General features: G+C 36.9%; 1 protein-coding gene across 1 annotated transcript in view; it reads right to left on the bottom strand.

Annotated features, from left to right (window-relative positions):
- The window catches only part of LOC763375 (bursicon subunit beta-related polypeptide), a 29,178-nt gene extending 15,511 nt beyond the window's left edge, over positions 1 to 13,667 (bottom strand). Inside the window, exon 1 of the mRNA XM_011662958.2 lies at positions 13,331 to 13,667. Within this exon, the coding sequence (XP_011661260.1) occupies positions 13,331 to 13,336 (6 nt within the window). The 5' untranslated portion in view covers positions 13,337 to 13,667. The remainder of the gene's footprint in view (positions 1 to 13,330) is intronic.
- Between the last annotated feature and the right edge of the window lie 2,219 nt (positions 13,668 to 15,886).

A 15,886-nucleotide genomic window follows, 5' to 3' on the forward strand; every position in this document is an offset into this window, starting at 1 on the left:
CAACATTTTGCCTTCACCCTCTCTCTCTCTCTCTCTCTCTCTCTCTCTCTCTCTCTCTCTCTCTCTCCTCTCCCTACATTAAACTGACTAAAAATGAATGGGAAAGTTGAAATAAAGTTCTTTCTTTATCATCGAAAAGCCACTATTCTGTTCGTAGCACTTTGTAAATGGTTAGCTCTAGAGCTACTTAGAATCCAAATAAATCCTATTCGCATACAAAGATTTCTCTCCCTTTCCTAACTCATGAAGTAAACTCACACGGAGAGGATTGGTGAGTAATTCCCTTGGTTTCAAGCCTGTGATGAAAGGAAAATCTAATTGGTTCTGTTATTGATCGTGAATGTAATAAAATTAAATGTTTGCAGTTGAGTGGCATAGTTGGGCATTGCAGTTCAGATGGTGATTCAGAAATGTGCTTTCACTGTGTATTCACATCTTCGCGATAAGTTACAAGAATGAGTTATGAGGCTAAAGCACGTAACTTGTACGATGATTGGAGTTGTGGTATAGTGGTCGCGTCACTGGACTATGGATCACATAGTTCGCGGTTCGATTCCCGATGCAAACATTTAATCAATTATATCTATAATATCTACAATTCATGGGATGGAACGCCCTGGTCAGCACATCTTGTTTTTGCGAAGGTGTACACAAGTCGGAAAATGGAAAGCAGGTCAGCCCTTATAATTTGTATTGCTGAGCATATAGAGGCGTTTAATAATAGTTTGCCTTTAAGAATAATCGTCGCTGTTTTCACAAAGTGACGGTAGTGAAAAAAAATTGCATTCACTTTGCGTTACGATTTTCCTCACTACCGTCACTTCGTGAAAACAGCGACGAAATGTTCCCAATGTTATATTTTAGTCAGTGCATAATCATCTGAAAACTTGGAAGTGCAAGCTTACTATTACCGTGGTTTTACTGGAATGATTTTCCTCTTTTTGTTGATTGAATCGGCAAACGTGTAAAATGATGACTAGAATGTAAGGTAGAAATGGCAAATGTTTCCATGCATTGAAATATCATTTTAATGCATAAGTAAGACTTTCAATTTGATATTCACCTTTATTCCTTTTTTGTATCGGTACAATTTGGTAAGCATTGAGATCAGTTCAGTAAATAATTAAGAAACTAGAAGGAGGCGAAGACGGCTTTGTGTGTACGCCCATGACATGAGACCAACGAATAAACATTTACTTTTTAAGTGTTTCATCTGATGACGATAATATTGAGAATATTTATTGTTTTGTAAACTTATTCTGTATTTCTGGTTTCTTCGCTGAAAAACATTGCGCACTTATGGCGAATAATCTAACTTTCTATTGGGGTGCGTGACGTTCATGTCAAACAGATTTTGTCTTCTTCAAAATTCCAGCGTCAACATGGCGTTGTTGCACTTTGTGAGAAGGTCACTTTCATTATCGTGAACTAATTGAAATTGCATGGTAAGCCGAACCCCCCCCCCCCCAAAAAAAAAAAGAGCAATGTTTTTGTACGTGCAAATGAAATGGCACCTGAGTGCAACTAGAGACAAAAGCGTATTCACTTAGCTCTGCGTTTTAAGATACGGAAATGTATTTAAAAAAAACACCAAAAACGCCGCGGTTATACGACGTCATGTCTTTACGAGGCTCAACCTTTAAGCCTCAGCTCTCAACCATCAGATCCATGGGATTATACACATTAAACTTGAACCAGAGGATTACATGTCTTCATAATGAGCAGTGATATGAATTTTTGATTGGTGTTACGAAAGTCTGAACTTCCTTCTGTGATGGCCTATATATTTCGTATCGTACGAGTATCTTTTTTATCGTTATGAACAGAGAAGTGGTGCTGATATCTGGAGGGGCAAGGGAGTATGTGCCCCCAATCGGGTGGTGAAATAATAATTGTCATATTTGTATAAGGCTTAATGTTATGTTTCTATTCGCTTTACATTGTAATTATTATTACCCCTGTCATTGTAGTTGATTGCAAATCCACATAACACATGATAGTGCATACGCTCCGCTCTCTGTGCAGTATTCATGCCAGGCGCCATTTTACAAGAGCACACATTCCAATTCAACCACATTAACGTTCGCATCCAACCGGGTACCAATTTAACACCTGGGTGGAGAGTGGCAAATGTAGATTAATGTCTCGCAAAAGGACATCAGTGGCAGGCTTAACGCTACGCCACTGGTAAAGATAGAGAGAGAGAGAAGGGGGAGGGGAAAAATAGAAACAGAGAAAAGAGTAAGAGAGAGGGAGACAGAGAGAGAGAGCGAGAGCGAGAGAGAGAGAGAGAGGTGTACAGAGAGAGAGAGAGAGAGAGAGAGAGAGAGGGGGAGAGAGAGGGAGGGGGAAGGGGGAGAGAGAGAAGGGGAGGGGGAGAGTACCGTTTCTTGTGGTGACACGTCACATTCAGAAATCACGAGGAAAAAACAGAAACTTTGATTAAAGTAATTAGATATTGAATTGTTATAAAGTCATTATCACAACAATGTGACCTTGTTTATTTCAGAAGAAATTATGATGTTGTTCGTCTTACCTCATTTTTTGTTGAACATAACAACGCGTCGTTTAAATTATTTGTTACCATAATCTAGCGAAAGATTATGGATTACAAAAAGTAATTACATAAACACATAATAAATAGTTTTATATAAAAAACATTCATACCTGAAAGATGCTTAACATACAGAAAATATCAAAGTTTTAGATAAATCGATCATTTAGACCATAATTCTCAGAAGAGATTGTCCTTTTTCTGATCATGTAAAAACACTTACATATTTCTTCATTAATACATTTTTCTCAATACATGCAATTTTTTTCGCTTAAAGCCATCCATATGAAATCATTGCTGTGCTATTAGGGACTTTTCGATTTGTGGACTGCGACGTATGTGGTCACTTTTGAAGCAGTGCGCATGCGCATCGACGAGCTCATCGTTCATAGCAGAATTCTCGAACGCGTTCGCCCTTGTTTTGCCGTCGTTCGCAAACTGTGACGAGACATGTTCGTAAACAATCTTTTGTAGGCACGAAACATCACATTGAAGTCACTAAATGGACCCAATTGACCTAATTCTAGAACTGGAGAGTGGTGGAAGCGTGAATTCTCTTAAATGAACACATTTTCGTGTCTGTAATTTCCATTAAATCAAAATTGTTGCAGGATAATTCATAAAATGAACACATTTTATTTGTGCATCGCCAATCTGTTGCAGCATAATTTTCGAGATTAGTCCCATGCACCGAATTTGGTGTGTTGAATCTTTAGCTTTTCGATCGAATTTCGCGCTCACTAAGCAGAATAATTCATAAAGTGAACACATTTTATTTATGCAACGCTAATCTGTTGCAGCATATTTTTTTAGAACAGTTCCATGCACCGAATTTGGTGTTATATCTTTAGCTATTCGATCCAGTTTCGCGCTAACTAAGCGAGCGTCGTAGTTGTGTAACATCGGAAAGGTAACGAACAACGTACAGTCAGCGTGCCTCGTCAACCCTGCTTAAAAATGACCGCATACGTCGCAGTCCACTTATGAACGTGCATATCGAAAAGTCCCTATTGTTTTAAAGCAGTAGCCATACACCGTAATTCATCGATGGTTTGTTGGTGTAATCGGTCGCGTCATGACTGACGTGTTATCACCTCATTAACCTTACACCATGCCTAACTCCATTGGCCTAAGAGCACAATTATTTCGCTAGCTGGGGTTGGCCGATGTCCTGTTTGTCCAGGTAAAATGTCAAGTTTGTCATACTAGATATGAACATTGAGAAGAGTTGACCTCAGAGATACAAATCAGGCGAATTCCCGGGATAATGGAAATTTCAAAATTCTCAGGCGGAACTGGGAAAGCTCTAAAGGCCACCCTCCCTGCCACCCCTGCCTCATACGCCTATTCCTGCTTCTTGGAGGTGATTGCAGTTTCAGTTCGAATCCTCACCAGCCTTTATTATCGGTATTTGTATTTGATTTTTTCGAAACTCTTTCAAAACTCTCACTCGCTGTCTACTGTCTCTACCTTACCCCCTATAAGTCCGACACCCTTCCCCGATCCCTATTCACCCGCTCCACCCCACCCCTCCCTCTCTCGTCCTCTCTTTTGATGTATACTCCTTATGCTTGATCTGTAGGTTGATCTTTGATTTTTACTGAGACTCTATTACTTTTAATATGTTCTAAACATAGTGAAACTAGCAGAGAGAAATATCGACAAAGATGTCTCGGTTATTAAACATGGCACATTTTGAAGTTACGATATTGAACTTTCGATAATTACCACAATTGGTTTAACTCATTATGCCATTATCATCTTTGCATCATCCAAAATCCATGTCGTGCGAGTCGAAACGCCTCATTGAAAAGTCATTATCCGGCAAGTCGATATCCGTGAAGAGATTAATGGAAAAAGGCGCCAAATCCACTTTTAGTGATCGCGATGATTAACTGTAAATTTGTATGTTTTGTCTTTTTTTTTTGTCTTGCATGTTTGTGTCATCTTTTGTGGTGAGGTATCGCTTGACATCTTAGATTTATAGCCTCCCATAAACAAAAAGCCTGCTAAAATGACGATGAGACCACAGTAGGTATGTGGTCCTCCAACGGACTCGATCGAAAGACAATATAGCCGCTTTGAAAGAACCCATTTCAGGCCAAAGTGGATTAAGCGCCTTTTGGCCTCACGACGGTATAGTCCCAAACCAGACATGTGAATCAAAACATTGTAGTAAACTTGCTCTACTTTTAGCAGACGATACCTTGAACTTTAACCTTTCATTGACGCAATTGGCGGGATGTAGATTTCACCAGATGTCTTTACACACGTCAGGAATTCAAGCCCTGTCCGCTTGGGCTGTTCCAACGCAACATCCCTGCATGTCTTTCTGTCTGGCTGGAACATTCTGGAGCTGTCAGGGTCGTCCAGACATCTTCGAGACTTATAGCTGGGGAGGGGGGGGGGGCAGTTTATCCATCGGAAATTTTCACTTTATATGATAGGATACACAAGTAATAATTTGAAGAAAAAATGAAACATGAGGGAGCCCACCTCCCCCCTCACTTAACGCCAGCGGAATTTGTTAAGGTAGAACATGGACCTATAGCATGTCCCTGGGTAGAAAGAGACACTTCGAGACGCCAAAGCATGTTAATTGTCATGATAACATGATGTAAGAATGATAAAACTAATGAGTCATGTGGTCGCTTCTCATTTTCAAGGTGTTATTTACATTCAACAGTTCTATGAATGAAGACATTATATGTGTTATCATGTCAGGCTTCCATTAATTGAGGTATTCCTGCTCGATATAAAGATGATACAATAATAGAGAAAGATGTTTTTTAAATGTTTAGAATTTGCGTCCTCTTCCCCTGCCCGGTGGCGTAGCTGCAAGTAGGTATGTGCCCCAACATGAATGACGAGAAGAAAAAAAAAAACACATAGAAGAAGAAGAGTGAAGGAGAACTTAAAAAGGAGATGATAAAACTACTTTGCCCCACCCAACACTAACCTGCGGCCTTTACGTAGGCCTACATTTCACTGATCAAGTAAGGCTAATGACACCCCCCTCCCCCATGATGCCGGTCCTTTCCAAATGACTGGGGCTACGCCACTGTTCCTACTCATAAATGACTGGCTACGCCACTGCCCATGGATGTGATAGAAATTAATCACAGCAATTGGATGTCTAGGTACATGCAGTAAATCATTATCAGTGCATGTCATTAGACGAACTGAAGCGAACGAAAAGAAGAATGATTGCAGGAATATTGATTAAGTCTACCTCAAAAGAAGAAAAAGTCGTATGAAAAATTGTTTTCGTGTTGTTCTGCATTATCTCATGGTCTTACTGCTTTGTCTTAATGAGATTATAACCCTCTCCCTGCCTTTGTACACTTTCCACCACTTTCTGATTGTCCTGGTCCCGTAAATATATTATGTAAATTTAGGGCGACAAAAATCTACACAGCTTTATATATAACATTTGTTTTGGAAAGCATCTTTTTCTGCTTTTTGCAGGTATTATTCTTCCTTCTTTCAATGAAATAGCTTTCATCGATTATTTACCGCTTCTAATTTTATAAAAGCCTTAGAAATTATTTCATGGACCACATTGGTTAAAATCTTCTGTATCAGTAAATACCCAATGTTTTTGCTTAACGATAGGGTAGGCCTATGTTAATTAAGCCAACTAGTTTATCAAAAGGATACAGGGTATGTATAAACGAAAGCTGCCGCAATGAATTGGGATATTTGTATTAAATTTTGATACAGAGAAGTTATTTCTAATGTTAACGAAGCCGTGCTTTTTGGCGCGCAAACTCATGACTACGATTTTTTGGCGCGCTACCAAAATATTACGCCATTTAAAATCGTTTAACATCTCATTGAGACAGCGAGTATGCGTTATTATGACGGTCGTCTGGAGGAGGAATGGATCGCAGTCAGACATGGGTCACACGAACTCTACGAGGTGGGTGGCATAAGTCTTGGCTTGGACACTTGGATCATAAAGCTCAAACTTTTAAAATCTGGGTTATCGATAAAACAAGGGATTGCTTTCTGTACAATTCAACTAAATAGCATTTCGGGATATATTTCCTTTTATGTTGGACCAAGGACCCTGGTACATAGACCATTCGAGGATTTACGGAGGCATAATCGGCATGTGATCCTTTAGACAATGTTTTGGGGGTAAAGTAGAATATCTGAAGAGCACAAAAGAAAAAACAGCCTTTTCCTCATTGTGTGATTCTTGGGCCCCTCCCCTTCAAGCCAGTGACTACTAATCTCATATATTTAATACACTAACCAATCGGAGCACGTCGATACCAAGTATGCAGGTCGTTGAAGAGAAGATTAAGTTCTCGTAAAGATAAACAGGTTGCTTAGTTTGTTGGTTTTACCTGACTGCTAAGAAAGCATGTGCATGTGTGCTTATAAGTAAGCAACCGGGTACCGACGGCTTTAAGCACTCTCCGAGGGACTTGGTTATGAGGATTAAAAGATAATAGTGTGTTAGCTTTCTCACCAGTTGATGTCAGTTTGGAAGAATTTCATAGCTGCAATGCTTCCATAAGGACTGCTAAAAAATTGTCCTTAGATTCGAAATATGACGAGAATTAGCTGACAATAGAGCCAAGTTTTTAAGCCACGACATGTGTGTAGTCCTATTTACCCATTCCTGTGTACATTGCATGCGACTTTAAGCAATGACTCTTCCTAATTTCATAAAATCTTTGTTAGCTTTAATCTAAACATGTATATGAACTAAAGTTCAAATTTGTATTCAACTAGCTCAAAGAAAACGTCGCATCATGAAAAGATTGTTCCCCAGGTAAAGAGATAACACAGGGGGAAACAGATGGTGGGAAAAGAAATTACCTGGTCTCAGAACCCTTAATAGTTATCTTACTGACATAGTCTATCATTCAATTTAATTCAAGTTCAAGTTCTTTCTGCGAATACCACAAGTTATGGTCATTACTCGAAGAACCATCAGACTAGATGGCATTAACTTTAACTTGTGACGATTGCCTCGTACAAGACATTACGACGGCTTATTGGGTTCATGCCAGGTACGAGCGCCAAGATGTATACGCAGAGAACATGTGCCCTGAGGCATGCTACAGCGGAATACATGTTGTTTACACACGTTTGTATGCCAGTTGCACACGAGCTGTCTTGTGCTGACACAGGGTTGTGCCAGCTACTGACACGGTCTTTGACACGCCATATGATAGTGACAGTTTATAGCCGTTGTAAACGAGCTGTCATTTGCTGAAGCAAGGCTGTGTCAGCTACTGACGCGATCTTTGACGCGACTATGATAGTGATAAGTTATGTCCGTTGCACATGGGCTCTCACTTGCTGACGCGGTCTTTGACGCCCCATATGATAGTGACAATTTATAGCCGTTGCACACGAGCTGTCTTTTACTGACGCAGGGTTGTGTCAGCTACTGACGCGGTCTTTGACACGCCATATGATAGTGACAATTTATAGCCGTTGTACACGAGCTGTCATTTACTGACGTTTCGTATTGCATAAATCTCTCGAGCGGACTTTCAGTGACGCGTCGTGAACACGATCCTCCCATCTTCAAATAGACATTCTACCACCTCGATGTTGTTATTGTTGTTGTTGTTAGTTTTATTTTTGGCATTTATGAAAGGGGTAAAAGGGATGTTATAGTTTGATGGGAGAATCAAACGACCTGCATATAACCAATCACCGTTTACTTCCGACATGACAGGTCTTTGCACCTGTCTGCTGGCATTCTATTGATTCAGAGTTTTTTGTTTTCTTCTTCTTCATCTTCTTCCTCCTCCTCCTCATATTGCTCTTCTTCTCCATTTCCTTCTTCTTCTTCTTCTTCTTCTTCTTCTTCTTCTTCTTCTTCTTCTTTTCATATTTGTTTCCTTTTTTGTAATTTCCATAAGTTTCATTTTGAAGTTTCGTCAACGATGGGTAGTTTGAAATAATTGACGCAGGCTGTGATTGGCGTTTTTGCAATGTTAGACTCAAAACTGAATAAGTTAGCCTGCTTTATAATACGCGAAATGGTTAATAATACAATAGATGGTTTGAAAATTATGCTTTTTAATAGACCTTACTATTGATTCAGATAATTCATGTTTATAGTTTATCCACGGTAAATAGAATAAAACTACATTAAGATTTGTCTGTATTATATCTAATTCACCGTCTTGATAGGTACCCAAATACTATTCAAGTTTAGAAGCACTATAATGTCTGAACTACGGACACATGCATAATAGTAACATCCATAACCCCTCCATCCCCTGCTAATACATGGTTAAGGTAACCATTTGGGACTGATTATAAGGAAGCCTTGAGGTATTATAAACACAATAATCATGCCGTTGCGAATATCATCTGGGACATACGACGCGCACTTTCATTGATTTTTAAGCGGGAATTATTGGACCTTAGATTGAGGTTATCATCTTACCGCATAACACCCAGTTTTAATGTGAGGCACTGTGCGAGTGATAAGCAATATGTGGTAAGGATATGTGTAAAGCGATTTAGTGATATCGTCGATATATCAACCCAGAATTATTAATATCATCGTTATTTTAAATATGTTATTATCACGTTTATACTAAGTATTAGTATTATTATCATGATTAATATTGTTATCATCATCATCATCATCATCATTATTATTATTTTTGTTATTAATATCGTCACATTTATTATTATTATGGTCATTATCGTTAACGTTATTATCATCATTCTAATCATTATTATTATGATTGTTGATTTCATTATTTTTTCTTCTTCTTGATTTACTTGTTCTCTTTCTATTTCATTTCATTCTTCCCCCTCCTCCCCCTCTTCATATTTTTGTTGTGAGGTGTAATTTTCTATCAGTGATTTCCGATAAGCTATGTTTTATATGAACTAAACGTGCACTTGGACTTTTCCATAAGTTTTGATTTAATTTACTTAACACTCATTGAATATGAAAGAGTATATGATAGACAGTTCCAAAATGCATACCAGAAATATACCCCCGTATGTACTCTTACTGTACCATATAAAACCTTGCTGATAGGTTTTTGCTTTTCTCTAAGAGTTTAACAATTTTTTTTAATTTTTAACAATCAATAATGATTTAGACAAACTACAACTGGAGTAACACATCCAGAATACGGTCAGTTGTTTAAGAAAGAGAAGAACTTTCGCTTGGGAATCTGAAGATCGATAATCTCTTCTTCATGTAGTATATGACGAATAGTAATATCATTAGATGGTAGAAGGTGGTGACAATCAACCCACTTCCAGGATAATTAAAGGGATAATCCATAGCTATGTCCTGGTCGTCTGTTACCATATGTATATACATATATACACTTTTGTTAAAACCTGTAAATATGGTTTATATAATATTTCAAAAATGGATATAAATTCATTTATTCATTCTTTTATTTATTCATTTATTCATTCATTCATTTATTCAATTATTAATTCATTCATTAGTTCATTTATTCATTTATTTATTCATTCACTCATCCGTTCATACATTCTTTCATTAATCCATCCATCCATCCATCCATCCATTCATTCATTTATCATTAGCGAAAACGGGCCGGTTGGCGACATTTGCTTCCTCACTAGGAAAGATTCCCTTAGTTGTCATGGTTACCGGTATGAATGATTCTTCCGAGCTCGCACTGCTGTCAATTATCGTGCTTAATTGTTCTTTAATTGTAGGATGTTTTTCTGCGTCTTCATAAAACAACTGAGGCTGAACACAAAGACAGTGCAAAACATATTGAAGGTTTGTACTCGATCTTATCCCATGAAATAAATGCATTACTTTCGAGTCATTTCAAGGTAACCTTTTTTTCCTTCAAGTCATCTTCCCATTCTATTTCTCCATCATTTTAATTGTTCTTCATTTTGCTTCTAAATCTAGATCATCTAAGGAAAGCCAATCGGAGCTTTTTTACAAAACAAGAATGCTAGAGTATGAAGAAATCACTGATTTGTAACTTACACACTTTTGTCTAGAGGCGACTTAAAAAACCGTAAAATGAAAATAGAGGAAAACTCAAAATAAATTGCTATCATGTTTTTTTACATAGTTTACCGCTTTCTACGAGTTCTTACGTCTTTTTACTATGTGAAATTAATAAAAGGCCTGTCATTATGTTTGCAATCGAATATAAAATGACGTTTTAAATTTGCAATTGATAACGAACTTGTGTGTTACGGGGCGCCAACAATATATGTATAACAGCGACTAAGCAATATGGGCGGAGTATAATTTTCAAGAAATTCAAGGTAGTGCCAACAAGCAACGTCAATACATGAACTCTAACACGTGCTAACAACACGCACAGTTATTAAATGTTAGGTTTATCTGGTATTTCATTTTGCTTATCGTAAACCGATATTACTTCAAAATTATGAAATGATCAAGAAGGGTAAGCGATCAAGAAGCGTGCTTATTAAACTGCTGGTAATTGGTGTATGATATAGATAGAGTCATGCATCTAAATTAATATCAGGCACAGCACACAAGTCTGGTGACACGTGTGAAATTCTTCACCGAAAGGTCAACTATGGCGCCAAAACTTTGTCAAAATAGAAAAGAATGCAAGTTCCTGGAAATTCGTTCATAATGAATGCATGACGGAAGCGTTCGATTTGGTGAAGATTCATTTATGGGGGCAGTACAGTGATCCTATTCAGTTTTGTATATATTTATGTATTCATCATTTAATTGTTTCAGGCAAAGATTATGTCCTTTCGTGGTCAAGTATGTGGCTGGTAGCATAACATGTTGATGATGAATATAGGATTATTAAAATTGTAATGCCCTCTGGTTTCGTTTTCCAGATATGTGTTTTGACTAAAAACGTTTGAAAACCATGATTCTGGGCCGAAGAAATGTATGCATGAAGGCAATCCAGGATAAAACAAAATGCCGAATAAAGACAAAGTAATCCTTATTCAAAAATCAAGAAGGATGAAGGACCTCTACTGCCCTGGAAAGTACTGAGCATAATGAAAAAAATTACCACCCTGGAGACCTTTAGGAAATACATTTCTCAGACGCCTTAAACGGGATTTTAGTCGGGGAGAGCACTTAATATATAAAAGAGGTATTATGAAGCTTGCAATTCACCCCACGCTCTTTTTATTAGCATAATATACAATTTTCAAAAAGTACACGCGTGTAGAAAGAAGGGTACGAGGGGCAGAAGGAAAACAGTTGATATTTCCCTTTTTAGACATTTGCGTGTTGATTCAAATAATAACAATCAGAATTGTATATTTGAACATGAAAAATGAAATACTCTGCAATACAATGAGACGCGTCGATCATGTCGATTGTATTATTATAAATGCATGAATTACAGAATACACTTCTGAAACTTGCACAAAGCCATTACCTGTTTAATATTTCTCTTACGACTGAATATCCACATAAATATTTGTTTTCCAAAAAAAAATATTAACAATATTGGTTGAATATTTATTAATTCATCGAATGATCATGCTACATTTTCATTATTATATAAATTTTGATCTTTTTTTATAGCACACCTATCCAACACGCAAGGTGTTCAAGGCGCTCTAATATTACCTCGTTCCTGCTAGGTGGCCATTTTGGGTGCTTGCGGCATCCAAGGAATTCCTTTCTACAGGTACCCATTTATTTCCTGGGCGGAAAGTGGCAAATGTCTGGCCGAGGGACATTAGTGGCTGTTATTGTTATTGTTTAATTACTATTATTAAGATAATAACTATTATTGTGTGTTTTTTAATCAACTATCATTAATATTATCATTATTAGATGCTGCTCGTAAATATCGGCTTGCATAGTGATGTACTGTATTATTATTATTATTATTATTATTATTATTATTATTATTATTATTATTATTATTATTATTATTATTATTATTATTATTATTATCGGAAGTAGTAGTAGTAGTAGTAGGCCTAGTAGTAGTATCAACATCATAAGCGAACATTAAACATACGTCTTTTTTTAGTTATTTTTAAATATTTTTCATTATATATTATAAATAAAAAAGCATTGAGCTAGTGTTTATCACAACAAAGACAAAAACTATGCTCTTGTCGAACCTGTAGAAGAAAACAGTTGATTGAGATCAATGTATGTGTCTTCAGCCACGAGTAATTCTATATGAACGTCACTACGCGGGCATTTATCCTGCTCAGTATCCACCCAATGAGGGCGCTCAACTCTAAATAACTGAAATGTATTATTAGTATTATTAAATGCGTCATAAGCTTACACGATTATTTGAAAAATAAAGTGTTACTGTGTACATCTCAACGAGAATGTCTTTATCAGTTTTACTTTTCTGTATATGACTTTTCAAATCATCTCAATGAATTATTGAATAGTGCCTCATCAAAGTTTACTGAGAAAATACTCATTGATAGCTTGTCCATGATAGCAAATAATTTTATGGTTTACCAACGCAACTTGTAGCTCTAAATTCACAACAGACGAATTAATTCAAAGAAGCTGGGTTTTTTTTTAAAGAGAAAACTAATGCAAACAGTTGGAATTATAGATCTTTTTAAATTTTAATTTGAGATGATATATTACGTCACCATCTCGTCAAGATCTTGCTAAGATGGAATCAAATTACAAAGGGCTATTCCGAAAGAAAGATTTGATTATAACCAACAAAAAAAATCCAACGTTGTTAAGTACGAATTACTTGTATCAGAATTCAATACAGATTCAAGGTGAACATAATAAGAGCAATTAATATGTGCATCCTTAAGAAATAAGAGAAATAAACTTACCGCCATCGCCGATTAATTCTGTGCTGTCAAATCAATTTGCAAAACACATCAACAATGTGCAGGGCCGCCTCTTGTCTCAATTCCGTTTGCTGATGATGCTATCTATTATTTCGTTTGAACATTCAATTGCTTAATGACTTTTCCGCTTGTGGGTCTGTTTTTTCCCCGCCGGTTCCGTCAACGCAAAGAATGTTGGAATTTTGACCACCTGCTATTGCTCGAACTCCCGCCCTTGCACGCAGCCGTAGGTTGGGCGTCCGGTGACAAGCAATTTACGCTCGCGTAGCTAGACGCGCGATGATACAAAACACGCGATCATTGTACAAACGATTGAACATCATTTCCCGCCTGAAACACGAGCACTGATTGGTTGCTCGATGCAACGGATATAGTTTGGAATTACAAACGAGGATGTTTATTGGTTGAGCAGGCTTGCTCTATTCCATAAGGGAAAGACATGCTACTGGGGGTTTAAGGCTCTCACCAATTAGTGAAAATAGAAGAATATGATAGCGTTTAGATGAACGTTAGAGTAGGACGATGAAGGATGAAGTGTTTATTTAGGGCTGGTTTAAGACCCTTTGACGATGGAGATGATGCTTGGATAACGAAAGAGAAGAAAATTCCGTCTGATATGATTTGGTGAACCTCAGGCCCCGTCCCAGTTTCGTGGTGATGAAAATATAGAACAAAATGAAGCCATTTAGACTCAGTAATATACATTCGTGTCTATCTATCGATCTTCTTATTGTGTATGTGCAATTATATCTTAGAATAATAATCGTAATCTAGGTAATGATTTCATTTGTCTATTGGAAGCACAAGGTACGGGGTTCGAATCCCTCTCACGGCACTATTGCCTTTTGCAAGACATTAATCTACAGTCTCCACTCTCCACCCAGGTGATGTAAATGGGTAAAGTCCATGAAAGGTCGTGCGCCTAACCATGATAGCTCTACGCTCAAGGATGAGTTAATAAAGCAGGATTACAGGCCCGTCATGGACTCATACCGTAGGGTAATCATATATTATATATATTAACAAGAAGGGACGTTACTGACCTCATAATAATGCAAGATATTTCATATTTTATCTCTATCTGCAAATTTGAATTACAGAAGTGTTCTGGAAACATATAATTATTAAAGGGAAAGTAAACAGTGATTACCTACAAATTGGTTTGCAATAAAAACAGAAAGTAATACATACGGAAAAGTGAAAGTGTGAAGAAGATACTTCATAACATTAAGAACATCACTTGACAATATGCCAACTCTAGAATTTATCGTATAACAACTCTCGTAACTCTTAAATTGTTTATGCTTCATGTAAAATTGATGTTTAAATTGGACAGAAAAATAAACAGGAATATACATTAATAAACATTATAATTATTTCAAATGTTTATCCTTATCACAATTTCAAATATACAAAGTAGTTAGATGATTTTGATTATGTACAAACGGGTGATCCTACAACCATGGAACTACTAAGTAGGTCCATGCTACATACAAGCTCTTTGAAATTTTACTCCATCTTACAATAATGATAATAAAAATAATAAAATTGCTTCGACGATTACTACTACTACTACTACATCTATTAATAATGATGATAATGATGAAAATAATAATATTAATACTACTACCAATAATAATAACAATACTAGTAGTTATTATAATTCCTGGGGAGATTTACTGCCAGGCGCCATTACAAGCACATACATGTTAATTCACACACATTAAACTTTAACTTTTGCATGCCATCGGGTACCCTTTTAACATCTGGGTGGAGAGTGGCACAGAATGTAGTTTAATGTCTTACCAAAGGAAATTAGTGTGGCAGCGGGACTAGAACCAACATCCACAGTTCGGCGATATTTCCACTAGACCACGACATCTAACAATGTATATATTATTATAAAGAAATAAGTTAGCATTGGTTTATATTAAAATAAAGTTTAAACTTTCATTCTTTAATCAATAAAATTTTGTCCTTAAAGATAAAGTTGCGTTCTGGTCATGCGATTGCATTGTGAGTCAATGCTACAAGCACTGTACATAGAAAGATGTATATGGGACTACACGAACATGTGGCATGAAAATCCGTCCCGAATTTTAGGATGTTACATGCCATATTTAGAATATTAGAGCATTTGAAGAGCCATGCTTTTCAGGGAACAATTTTTATCGGATGTGCTGCCACACTTGCATAATACATTGATAACGCTCACAAATAATATTATTGTTCACCTCTTCCAAGAACCCAACCTTCTGAAGAAAGAAAAAGTAAAGTATGCCACCGTGCTAAAATAAAATAAACAAACAAGCAAACAAACAAACCAGATTGTTCTTGTGAATCATTGTTTTAGATTCCTGTTGCCAACGTCATAATGACATATATACGATCTGTACACAAGCACATCATGAGAAAGGAGTGATACACAGCGTATGAAAAGCTTGATCACGATGAAGGGCTATAGTAGGACCCAAGATATCCAACGAACTTGAATGAGAACTTTCTAAACAGTTGTGTTTAAATGCGTCCATGAACATT

This window comes from Strongylocentrotus purpuratus, unplaced genomic scaffold (genome assembly GCF_000002235.5).
Source record: "Strongylocentrotus purpuratus isolate Spur 01 unplaced genomic scaffold, Spur_5.0 spur5_scaffold_19, whole genome shotgun sequence".
NCBI lineage: Eukaryota > Metazoa > Echinodermata > Echinoidea > Camarodonta > Strongylocentrotidae > Strongylocentrotus > Strongylocentrotus purpuratus.